General features: G+C 45.7%; 1 protein-coding gene across 2 annotated transcripts in view; it reads right to left on the reverse strand.

Moving 5' to 3' along the window:
• Positions 1-12928, reverse strand: part of LOC110528078 (heat shock 70 kDa protein 12A) — a 47836-nt gene that overhangs the window by 13984 nt on the left and 20924 nt on the right. For both annotated transcript variants that reach the window (XM_036983878.1, XM_036983876.1), the window contains exons 4-7: positions 6615-6801; positions 6116-6220; positions 5334-5450; positions 891-1062 (exon numbers count right to left, since the gene is read on the reverse strand). In XM_036983878.1, the coding sequence (XP_036839773.1) occupies positions 891-1062; positions 5334-5450; positions 6116-6220; positions 6615-6801 (581 nt within the window). The remainder of the gene's footprint in view (positions 1-890; positions 1063-5333; positions 5451-6115; positions 6221-6614; positions 6802-12928) is intronic.

A 12928-nucleotide genomic window follows, 5' to 3' on the forward strand; every position in this document is an offset into this window, starting at 1 on the left:
ATGCAAGTGAATGCTACTGTGAGTGGCATTCAGTCATATCCCCAGTCAATAGCGTAGAGAGATAGGACTGAAGGTCACCAAGCTTCTAAATCTCTGGTTTAGATCATCTGTGGAGAACAAAAAAACTCTTTCCCGAAACAAAAAAGAGTGATGAGTGAGAGAGAGGAAAGGCTTGAGGGAGTCATTTGCTATTGCTGATTCGCATGCTGTCAAATTAGATTGGATGTCATTGGATAATATGGACCAGTTCTAAGGTGGCATTATTTACTGTTTTAATGACCTTCTGTACAATCAGATATCAGTATATTTGCCATGTTAAATCCTGAATACAAAAAGTAATTGAAATACAAAGTACATAGGCCAAATTTCCCATAGTATTCAATGGAATTTTAGGAAAAAGAAGCAAAGGCAAATAGACAGGGAGTGTGACTATTAGAAATTTGCCCATGCATTTTTAGTGTCTGAATATGACAATAAAAGTGATGTTAGGGCTGAGGATATTGTCACATACATGTTTTCCGTTGAAAGGAAATGTATGTTTACGATTAATTAAAGGCACTGGTTGTTTGACGGTTAGCATAAACTTACAATGCCACAATAAAAAAAAACTACAATATCACTGTAGTAATCTGTGACCTGACTTCAGTGGAAAGATGGTTCTCCCCTGCCAACCAGTGATCCAGACTGAACTCAACAGATTGAAACACTTTTGGAATGATAAGCATGCTTGTCAACCAATAACCAATCTATAGTTCAATATTAATTTGAGAGGCACATACTGTATGAAATCGGCACATGGGGATGCAAAATGTTATTATGGTACATGATTGGGATGTTCAATGTGATGCTCATATTGTTATTGGCCTGTGGGGTCGCAGGGTGGGATTTACCCTGGGTCATCCCTGCCCCCACGTTCTCATTGGGGCTGAAACCATTCTGGGTGGTCTTGGTGCCAATGTCAATCATCTGGTGGAGGCGGAGCTTGCGGCAGTAGATGGAGGCTGCCTCAGGCTCAAGGGAAATGATCAGCTGCTCTGGGGTGTCACGGGGAACCAAGCCAGCCTAGAGGAAAGCAGAGCACAGACAGGAAATACAGGACATCTGCTTTTTCCTTAACAGGATCCAAATAAAACTAGCATTGTGAATAACTGTCCTAGTAAGTTGCTGTGGTCAACGCTTATTGCTAAGTATTCAGGGTATGCTAAGGATTTAAGATAACTCCAAATAGGAAGTAAGACAATATGGCCATCAGTACTCAAATAATTCATTTTGTAAAAGCAAATATACTGTCTACATACACTTATACAATACTGTGTAAATACCATCTATAGCTGGAACCATTTAACACAACCATAATTAAGATAAAACAATCTAGTTCACTACTAAATGATAAATAGCTTTTAGGAAAGTATGGGGATCTGAGCAAGCCACAGATTTGAACAGGAAAATACTCAGTGATTAATCATACGATCCTAACATACAAGGAATTTCCAAAAGCTATTACATTTCCTCAAGCAACCACTGATTTTGCAGCATTCGAACATCAGAGACAAATGAGACCTATCGATCAACAGAACAATGGAGACCTATCGATCAACAGAACAATGGAGACCTATCGATCAACAGAACAATGGACACCTATCGATCAACAGAACAATGGAGACCTATCAATCAACAGAACAATGGACACCTATCGATCAACAGAACAATGGAGACCTATCGATCAACAGAAAAATGGAGACCTATCAATCAACAGAACAATGGACACCTATCGATCAACAGAACAATGGAGACTTATCGATCAACAGAAAAATGGAGACCTATCAATCAACAGAACAATGGACACCTATCGATCAACAGAACAATGGAGACCTATCGATCAACAGAAAAATGGAGACCTATCAATCAACAGAACAATGGACACCTATCAATCAACAGAACAATGGACACCTATCGATCAACAGAACAATGGAGACCTATCGATCAACAGAAAAATGGAGACCTATCAATCAACAGAACAATGGACACCTATCGATCAACAGAACAATGGAGACCTATCGATCAACAGAAAAATGGAGACCTATCAATCAACAGAACAATGGACACCTATCGATCAACAGAACAATGGAGACCTATCGATCAACAGAACAATGGAGACTTATCGATCAACAGAACAATGGACACCTATCGATCAACAGAACAATGGACACCTATCGATCAACAGAACAATGGAGACCTATCGATCAACAGAACAATGGAGACCTATCAAACAGCGGAACAATGGAGACCTAGCGGTCAACAGAACATTGGAGACCTATTGATCAACAGAACAATGGAGACCTATCGATCAACAGAACAATGGAGACCTATCGAACAACAGAGACAATGGAGACCTATCGATTAACAGAACAATGGAGACCTATCGATTAACAGAACAATGGAGACCTATCGATCAACAGAACAATGGAAACCAATCAATGAACACATGCTGTGCAAGCTGGTTTGTGTTTCTATCCACAATACACACAGAAAAAGACAGACTACGTATAAAATCTGAGCATTGCATCACATCCCTCCGCTCTGTGAGATCTTGTTGTGGCGGAGGAGAGGGAGGAGGAAAGTTGAAGAGGGAGGAGCGGGTAAGGGAGAAGTGTGCCTGCTTCCCCCAGTGCCAATAATAAATTATAAAGCCAGAGGATGCTGAGTCACTGCAGATACGCAGCCTCCCCCACCACCACTGTCATCCCCCCGAACATCCTCCCCCTCTTACTGTACCTCAATCCCCACTGCAGATATCAAGTGGTCAAGCCATCTACAAAGCCTCTCTCCTTTCCGTCTCACATCTCTCCTTCGCCATCTCCCTCTATATCTCTCCCCCCTCCCTTCTCCCTCTCTCTCCCCCTTCCTTCTCCCTCTCTCCCCCCTCCCTTCTCCCTCCCCCCTTCCTTCTCCCTCTCTCTCCCCACTCCCTTCTCCCTCTCTCTCCCCCCTTCCTTCTCCCTCTCTCTCCCTCCTCCCTTCTCCCTCTCTCTCCCCCCTCCCTTCTCCCTCTCTCTCCCCCCTCCCTTTCTCTCCCCAGCTCATCTTCTTTGTTCACTGCAGAGGGGAGGGCGGTGTCTCTGTCCGGTGCTTCAGCCTCAGACAGACTGACACACCCATTCCACTGGGCCCAGACGTCATTTCAAAGTCTAGCTCTGATTTACATTTGCAGTCCACTAACGTGAATTCAATGTGAAATCAACAAAACATGTCACCATGTCATTGGATTTAGGTTAGAAGTTGGGTTAAAAAAAATACCAAACTCATTTAGCAGATGCTCTTATCCAGTGAGTGCATACATTTTCCCTTACGTTGATGACTTTTTGCAAATCCAATCAGTTTCCCAAGTTGTTTTAACGTCATCAAGTATCATTTTTGTTGTTGAAATGACGTGGAAACGTTGATTCAACCAGTTTTTGCCCGGTGGGACCAGTCTGTCTGCCCCCGTGCAGGAGAGAGGGAGGAGGGTGGTCTGCCCCCATGCAGGAGAGAGGGAGGAGGGTGGTCTGCCCCCATGCAGGAGAGAGGGAGGAGTATGGTCTGCCCCCATGCAGGAGAGAGGGAGGAGGGTGGTCTGCCCCCATGCAGGAGAAAGTGAGGAGTGTGGTCTGCCCCCATGCAGGAGATAGGGAGGAGTGTGGTCTGCCCCCATGCAGGAGAGAGGGAGGAGTGTGGTCTGTCCCCATGCAGGAGAGAGGGAGGAGGGAGGAGTGTGGTCTGTCCCCATGCAGGAGAGAGGGAGGAGTGTGGTCTGTCCCCATGCAGGAGAGAGGGAGGAGTGTGGTCTGTCCCCATGCAGGAGAGAGGGAGGAGTGTGGTCTGTCCCCATGCAGGAGAGAGGGAGGAGTGTGGTCTGTCCCCATGCAGGAGAGAGGGAGGAGTGTGGTCTGCCCCATGCAGGAGAGAGGGAGGAGTGTGGTCTTCCCCCATGCAGGAGAGAGGGAGGAGTGTGGTCTTCCCCCATGCAGGAGAGAGGGAGGAGTGTGGTCTGTCCCCATGCAGGAGAGAGGGAGGAGTGTGGTCTGTCCCCATGCAGGAGAGAGGGAGGAGTGTGGTCTGCCTCCATGCAGGAGAGAGGGAGGAGTGTGGTCTGCCTCCATGCAGGAGAGAGGGACGAGTGTGGTCTGCCTCCATGCAGGAGAGAGGGACGAGTGTGGTCTGCCTCCATGCAGGAGAGAGGGACGAGTGTGGTCTGCCCCCATGCAGGAGAGAGGGAGGAGTATGGTCTGCCCCCATGCAGGAGAGAGGGAGGAGGGTGGTCTGCCCCCATGCAGGAGAAAGTGAGGAGTGTGGTCTGCCCCCATGCAGGAGATAGGGAGGAGTGTGGTCTGCCCCCATGCAGGAGAGAGGGAGGAGTGTGGTCTGTCCCCATGCAGGAGAGAGGGAGGAGGGAGGAGTGTGGTCTGTCCCCATGCAGGAGAGAGGGAGGAGTGTGGTCTGTCCCCATGCAGGAGAGAGGGAGGAGTGTGGTCTGTCCCCATGCAGGAGAGAGGGAGGAGTGTGGTCTGTCCCCATGCAGGAGAGAGGGAGGAGTGTGGTCTGTCCCCATGCAGGAGAGAGGGAGGAGTGTGGTCTGCCCCATGCAGGAGAGAGGGAGGAGTGTGGTCTTCCCCCATGCAGGAGAGAGGGAGGAGTGTGGTCTTCCCCCATGCAGGAGAGAGGGAGGAGTGTGGTCTGTCCCCATGCAGGAGAGAGGGAGGAGTGTGGTCTGTCCCCATGCAGGAGAGAGGGAGGAGTGTGGTCTGCCTCCATGCAGGAGAGAGGGAGGAGTGTGGTCTGCCTCCATGCAGGAGAGAGGGACGAGTGTGGTCTGCCTCCATGCAGGAGAGAGGGACGAGTGTGGTCTGCCTCCATGCAGGAGAGAGGGACGAGTGTGGTCTGCCCCCATGCAGGAGAGAGGGAGGATGGTGGTCTTCCACTGCAGCCCCAGAGCAGTCACCCACCTCTCTCCTATCTGCAATATATCACAGCAGCGACAAAGCTAATCTTTCCCCGTCATCACTTTCTCTCCCAAGTACCTGCAGTACCTTTGTCAAACGACAGATGGCTTTCCTGTTAAGAGCCAGTGGTGAGACTATGCGGGAGCATCATTTACACTGAGGGGGATAGATGGTTTGATCTGCAACAACATTGTCGTTTGAAATGTTGAGAGCAGAATACGGCAGACAGACAGTTTTTCGAATTGAATATTTGACTGTGTGTCTGTGTGTGTATATGCATGAGCGTATGTGCCTCTCTGTGTGATTGCATACGAGTGAACATGGGCGCGTGTTGATTGACAGGGGCCCACCCACCTTGTAGGCTGCCTCCCTCATGAACTGCTTGGCTGGCATTTTCCAGATGGCTGGCACTGTGATGACCCATCTGATGTTTGTGTTGTCAAACTCTGCACCCGCCTGGTCACTTAACTCCTGCACGGGATCACATCAAACATGGTATCTGTTTTCCCTGACACACCATAACATCAGCACTATCACTGAGTATTAAGAGCTATTTCTAATTCATAACAGATACATGTATTCAATATACACTGAGTGTACAAAACATGAGCTAAGCTATGATCCCTTATTGATGTCACTTGTTAAATCAGCTTCAATCAGTGTAGATGAAGTGGAGGAGACAGGTTAAAGAAGGATTTCTAAGTCTTGAGACAATTGAGAGATGGTGTATGTGTGCCATTCAGAGGGTGAATGGGCAAGACAAAATATTGAAGTTCCTTTGAACAGGGTATGGTAGTAGGTGCCAGGTGCACCAGTTTGAGTGTGTCAAGAACTGCAACACTGCTGGGTTTCTCACGCTCAACAGTTTCCCTTGTGCATCAAGAATGGTCCACCACCCAAAGTACATACAGCCAACTTGACACAACTGTGGGAAGCATTGGAATCAACATGGGCCAGCATCACCGTGGAACGCTTTCAACACATTGTAGAGTCCATGCCCTGATGAATTGAGTACTGTTCTGAGGGCAAAAGTGGGTGCAACTCAATATTAGGAAGGTGTTCCTAATGTTTTGTACACTCAGTGTATCGTTTTGCATAAAATATATACCGTGCAGTAGAACCTGTTAATACTTTACCTTAAGTGCTTGTTCCTTGAAGAACGCCAGAGCATATGCAAAAATATCAATAGCTTTTACTCGCTTCCCATTGGCTGCATGGAGTTCTGTGTCTATGGAGAGATTCTGATTGGGGGAAAGAAATGATGACAGAGAAAACAAACGTTCCATGTTATCGTAAGATTTTAATTGAAACACCAAACAGACATCTACTGATAAACACTAAGACAGATTGAGCCAACATACTTGAATAGCCTTATCCAAATCATGTCCAGTCATAATTCTATGGTGAAATATGTGCAATAACACTAGCCTGAGCAAATAGTTACTGGCTGTGTTACCTCCTACTTTGCACAGAACACAGAACTTCAAGAGCTTGCTGCAAAGTCATCTCAGGGCAGCCAAGCTGCCAGCCCTGCACAAGGGCAGACAGTAATAAGGGAAGTGTGTGTGTGTGTGTGTGTGTGTGTGTGTGTGTGTGTGTGTGTGTGTGTGTGTGTGTGTGTGTGTGTGTCTTTACCGCAGTGGTGTGGAGTTTCATTTTGAACTTCTCCAGGTAGAGCCAGTGCTTGGACTCGGTTGGATCCAGGTCATGGTAAAAGTCACGTGCTGCGTAGCCGAAACTATGGAACTTCCTGTCCGGGGTCAGGAGGATGGTGGTAGGCGTCTTCTGATTGGATACTCCGGGGTCGCCGCCCTCCCAGCGTCTAGGAAAGACCACAAAACATTTAAACCAATGAACAACTGAGTTATGGCAGCTAATTGATCAATTATTTTACAAAGAGCATATTTCGGCATCTTGTGCTTTATTAGGGGGACATTCTCCAATTTGGTTGTGGGTGAGCCTCTATCTTTCATCTATTTACTTTTTATCTTAGTTTCATCTATCTTTAATCTGTTGAAACCACCAGACAGTTCCCTGCAGTGCATTTCCCCTATTTATGTCAAATGGCTCAATATGTCTGAATAAGGCAGAATGCATTTAAAAGCTTTAATGTATCCTGGCAACATTACAAACCTTAACAAAAATGTCTGCAGACAACAGACACATCTAAGGTCAATCACACAAACTAAAGTAGTGTGTCCTCATCAGTCCCTCGTTGTCAGTCATTAATGGCTTTCTGAACCTCAAGTCAAATCAAATCCAATTTTATTTGTCACATGCTTCATAAACAACAGGTGTGGACGAACAGTGAAATCCTTACTTACAGGCCCTTCCCAACAATGCAGAGAGAAAGAAAAGAGAGAAATAATACAAAAGCAATAACACATAATAATACAAGTAATAATAAATACACAATGAGTAGTGATAACTTGACTATATACACGGGATACCAGTGCTGAGTCGAGGGGTACGAGGTAATTGAGGTAGATATGTACATTTAACTGGAAATAAAGTGACGAGGCAACAGGATAGATAATAAACAGTAGCAGATAGTTAAATAGTTAACCAAAAAGCTACCCGGACTAACTATTTATCAGTCTTATGGCTTGGGGGTAGAAGCTGTTCAGGGTCCTTTTGGTTCCAGACTTGGTGCCGTGTGGTATGACAGGCAGCTCAGCCCCAGTTATGTACTGGGCCGTACACACTACCCTCTGTAGTGCCTTATGCCAAGCAGTTGCCATACCAAGCGGTGATGCAGCCAGTCAAGATGCTCTCAATGGTGCAGCTGTATACTTTTTTGAGGATCTGAGAGCCCATGCCAAATCTTTACAGAATCCTGAATGGGAAGAGGTGTTATCGTGCCCTCTTCACGATTGTGTTGTTGTGTGTGGACCATGATAGATCCTTAGTGATGTGAACACAGAGGAACTTGAATCTCTCAACCCGCTCCACTACAGCCCTGTCAATGTGGATGGGGGCGTGCTCGGTCCTCAGTTTCCTGTAGTCCACGATCAGCTCCTTTGCCTTGCTAACATTGAGGGAGAGGTTGTTGTCCTGGCACCACACTGCCAGGTCTCTGACCTCTTCCCTATAGGCTGTCTCATCGTCATTGGCTATCAGGCTTACTACCGTTGAGTCGGAGTTGTGTGTGGCCACGCAGTCGTGGGTGAACAAGGAGAACCGGAAGTGACTAAGCAGGCGCCCCTGAGGGGCCCCCGTGTTGAGGGTCAGCGTGACAGATGTGTTGTTGTCTACTCTCACCACCTGGGTGCGGTCAGTCAAGAAGTCCAGGATCCAGTTGCAGAAGGAGGTGTTCAGTCCCAGGGTCCTTGGCTTAGTAATGAGCTTAGTTAGAGTGATGAGTTGAACACTGAGCTGTACTCAATTAATAGCATTCTCACATAGGTGTTCCTCTTGTCCAGGTGGGAGAGGGCAGTGTGGAGTGCAATAGAGATTGCGTCATCTGTGGATCTGTTGGGGGTGTATGCAATTTGGAGTGGGTCCAGGGTGTCTGGGATGATGGTGTTGATGTGAGCCATTTCAAAGCATTTCATGGCTACAAATGTGAGTGCTACGGGGTGATAGTCATTTAGACAGGTTACCTTGGCGTTCTTGGGCACAGGGACAATGATGGTCTACTTGAAACGTGGGTATTACAGACTGGGTCAGGGAGAGGTTGAAAATATCAGGGAAAAGACACTTGCCAGCTGGTCAGCGCATGCTCGGAGTACGCGTCCTGGTAATCCGTCTGGTCCTGCGGCCTTGTGAATGTTAATCTGTTTAAAGGTCTTACTCACATCAGCTACAGAGTGCGTGATCACAAAGTCGTCTGGAACAGCTGGTGTGCTCATGCATGATTCAGTGTTGTTTACCTTGAAGCAAGCATAGAAGTCATTTAGCTCATCTGGTAGGGTCACGTCACAGGGCAGCTTGCGTGTGGGTTTCCCTTTGTAATCCATGACAGTTTGAAAGCCCTGCCACATCCGACGAGTTTCCAATCCGACTTAGTAGGGTTCAGGCTTAGTCCTCTATTGATGCTTTGCCTGTTTGATGGATCGTCAGAGGTCATAGTGGGATTTCTTATAAACTTAGCGATTAGTGTCCCGCTTCTTGAAAGAGGTAGCTCTAGCCTTTAGTTCAGTGTGGATGTTGCCTGTAATCCATGGCTTCTGGTTGAGATATGTACTTACGGTCCCTGTGTGGACGACGTCATTGATGCACTTATTAATGAAGCTGGTGACTGATGTAGTAAACTTCTCAATGCCATCGGATGAATCCCGGAACATATTCCAGTCTATGCTAGTGAAACAGTCCTGTAACTTAGCATCCACTTCAGTGGACCACTTCCGTATTGAGCGAGTCACTGGTACTTCCTGTTTGAGCTTTTGTTTTTATGCAGGAATCAGGAGGATAGAGTTATGGTCAGATTTGCCAAATGGAGGCCGAGGAAGAGCTTTGTATGCATTTATGTATGTGGAGTAAAGGAGATGTAGAGTTCCTTCGCTTCTAGATGCACATGCTGGTAGAAATGAGGCAAAACGGATTTCAGTTTTCCTACATTAAAATCACAGCCCAGTAGGAGCATTTTCTTGTTTGCTCATTGCCCTATACAGCTCGTTCAGTGCGGTCTTAGTGCCAGCATCAGTTTGTGGTGGTAAATAGGCAGATACAAAAAAATATAGATGAAACTCTCTTGGTATGGTCTACAGTTTATGAGGTATTCTAACTCAAGCGAGCAGAACCTCGAGACTTCCTTAATATTAGAGATTGCGCACCAGCTATTGTTAACAAAAACCCTCTTAGGCCTCACTTCCCCCTATCTAAGATACCTACTGCAGCCCTCATCCTCAAAATACAACATCCGTTCTGCCAGTCACATTCTGTTAAAGGTCCCCAAAGCACACGTCCTGGGTCGCTCCCCGTCTCCGCAGGAGGCCTTTTGCCTTCTAGTAGGTCATCATTGTAAATAAGAATTTGTTCTTAACTGATTTGCCTAGTTAAATAAAAAGTTCAATTAAAAATTTAAAATGAATAAAAACAAAGAGACACAACATGACCGACACACTAATTGTGCTACACTAGTTCTGGAGAAATTAAGGATTAGTTACTATAATTAGTTTGGTTCCCTTGAAGATGAGAATATGTTTGCTAAGTGCACTGATGAGATTATTGGTCAGTCTCACTGGTGGATAAGCCTGCTGTGAGGGACTCATTTGGAAGATTTGGGGGAAACCACTGGATGCTTACTGCTAATCTAAATTAAGAATCATATATGGTGCCCTGAGTACACATTTGTTTCTCACAAACTTTAACATTAGAAATATGACTTTAGGCTCTTTTTTGCACAATCTGTGTTTATCATTCAACAGCCCTTTATCATCATTGTCATTGTCATCATCATGCTGGATGGTATGTCCACAGCTCTATAGATGGAGTATGGTATGTCCACAGCCCTATAGACGGAGTGTGGTATGTCCACAGCCCTATAGACGGAGTGTGGTATGTCCACAGCCCTATAGACGGAGTATGGTATGTCCACAGCCCTATAGACGGAGTGTGGTATGTCCACAGCCCTATAGACGGAGTGTGGTATGTCCACAGCCCTATAGACGGAGTGTGGTATGTCCACAGCCCTATAGACGGAGTATGGTATGTCCACAGCCCTATAGACGGAGTGTGGTATGTCCACAGCCCTATAGACGGAGTATGGTATGTCCACAGCCCTATAGACGGAGTATGGCATGTCCACAGCCCTATAGACGGAGTATGGCATGTCCACAGCCCTATAGACGGAGTATGGCATGTCCACAGCCCTATAGACGGAGTATGGCATGTCCACAGCCCTATAGATGGAGTATGGTATGTCCACAGCCCTATAGACGGAGTATGGTATGTCCACAGCCCTATAGACGGAGTATGGTATGTCCACAGCCCTATAGACGGAGTATGGTATGTCCACAGCCCTATAGATGGAGTATGGTATGTCCACAGCCCTATAGACGGAGTATGGTATGTCCACAGCACTATAGACGGAGTATGGTATGTCCACAGCCCTATAGACGGAGTATGGTATGTCCACAGCCCTATAGATGGAGTATGGTATGTCCACAGCCCTATAGACGGAGTATGGTATGTCCACAGCCCTATAGACGGAGTATGGTATGTCCACAGCCCTATAGATGGAGTATGGTATGTCCACAGCCCTATAGACGGAGTATGGTATGTCCACAGCACTATAGACGGAGTATGGTATGTTCACTTAATAGATGGATAATAGAGGGATAATTATTCTCCTAATCACATCACAGCATGATCACGCTATATAACTCCCTAATCTTTTTTAATGATCTATGTTGGGTTAAAACATATACCCTAATTAATATGGTCATTTGATACAATCCAAAAATCTAAACCTGTAGCCTATTTATTCAAAACTCATAGTCGTTGTAACTGTCACATTGAGGCTAACTGACAATGTGACAGTAAGTCGTCGTAACAGGACTTAAAACATGGTTGTGATTCAAACTGTTGATGAATGCAAATAACTCCACAGTATGGCTAAACTGGTTAACATGTAAGAACATGACGGGTGAAAAATAGCTAGCCTACTGTATAACACGACCATAGATGGAATGAAATATGCCTCACTGAAAATAGCTCTAAGGAGTGAAGGTCTGTAAATGATGCATTTATTTTCACTGTGCGTAGTCTGTAAGACAGGCATTTAGTGCAGTGGGAGGCCAGACAAGCTTATATTCAGACCTCTGGCAATCACCAACTAAAAGCCTTAATGCACGGTAGCCTACATAGTACTAAAAGGGTGGCTTACTGCAAAATGTAGCAAGAACAGAAATTATATCTAAAAAATATACACACAATAAAAAATATTGTCAGAGTGTTGGCAATTTCCAGAGGAACTGGCAGCCATGGCCGAATAGCTGTTTTCATCTCTAATGCTCACTATCAATACAGCAATGTATTCCTCTTCTATTCAAAGAAGTGTTCTACACTGAAATCTCTATCATAAGAGAACTAAAACATTAAAACAGCCCAAAACAGTTCCCTCGGGGTATGGGCAAACTTTACAGATCCATTCGGAGGGCTTATTATCGTTTCTGTAAGGATTTAGAGAGCAGATGGTTCAATCCAAAGTAAATCATCGTGGGGCTCCGGCTGTTTTCACTGCAAGGTCTGGCAGCACCAGTAAAAATATCTTACTAAACTGTTACCTGATGTCTGGAGTTAATGACCCATGACAGGAGAGGTTTCCCCAATAGACAATTCTCCCAGTCTGTGTCTCATCACCCTAAGGATGTGACATTAATAATACTCCATTTTATCTAGCACTCCTACAAAACAACTTGATTCTCAGAAAAATGACCAAGACACAGAAAGATGTGTTATTAAGCACATAATTGCTACATTTCAGTGTAGGTGCTAGTATAACTGTTCTACCTAGTAGTCTAACCGACAAACATTTTTTTTTTTTTTACTATTACAGAATTGACGAGTTTCACCTTTGACAGATTTTCTGATGTTACAAAGTGTTACCCATTTTCTGTTGAAATTTTGCAAGCGGGAAAATGCAGATTATGGTCGAAATGGAGGTTGGCCCTGGTGCCTGACACACACAGGGAAAAGAGTTGACCTGTGTGTTTTATGGGTCAGAGGATCGTACAGATCTCAGGATGGCAGTCTCGCTGGTTCCTCAGCTAAATGAACTAGCTCCTCCTACCAGTGCTAACAAGAGCATTACACTGCTGGGGCCATGACATGATGACTGTCAATGAGGCATTGATGAGAGAGGGAGCAAACACTGTTTCTTCTGACCTTTAAGGACAGTCATTGGAATCCAGTTAGAAGCCTCCATGGCCCTTTATATCTCCATTTGAGACATGGAAATAACCAAACAATGCTCCTGCTCAACCTATCAACAGCCACAAAAGTTT

This window comes from Oncorhynchus mykiss, chromosome 1, assembly GCF_013265735.2.
Source record: "Oncorhynchus mykiss isolate Arlee chromosome 1, USDA_OmykA_1.1, whole genome shotgun sequence".
In the NCBI taxonomy this organism is placed as follows: domain Eukaryota; kingdom Metazoa; phylum Chordata; class Actinopteri; order Salmoniformes; family Salmonidae; genus Oncorhynchus; species Oncorhynchus mykiss.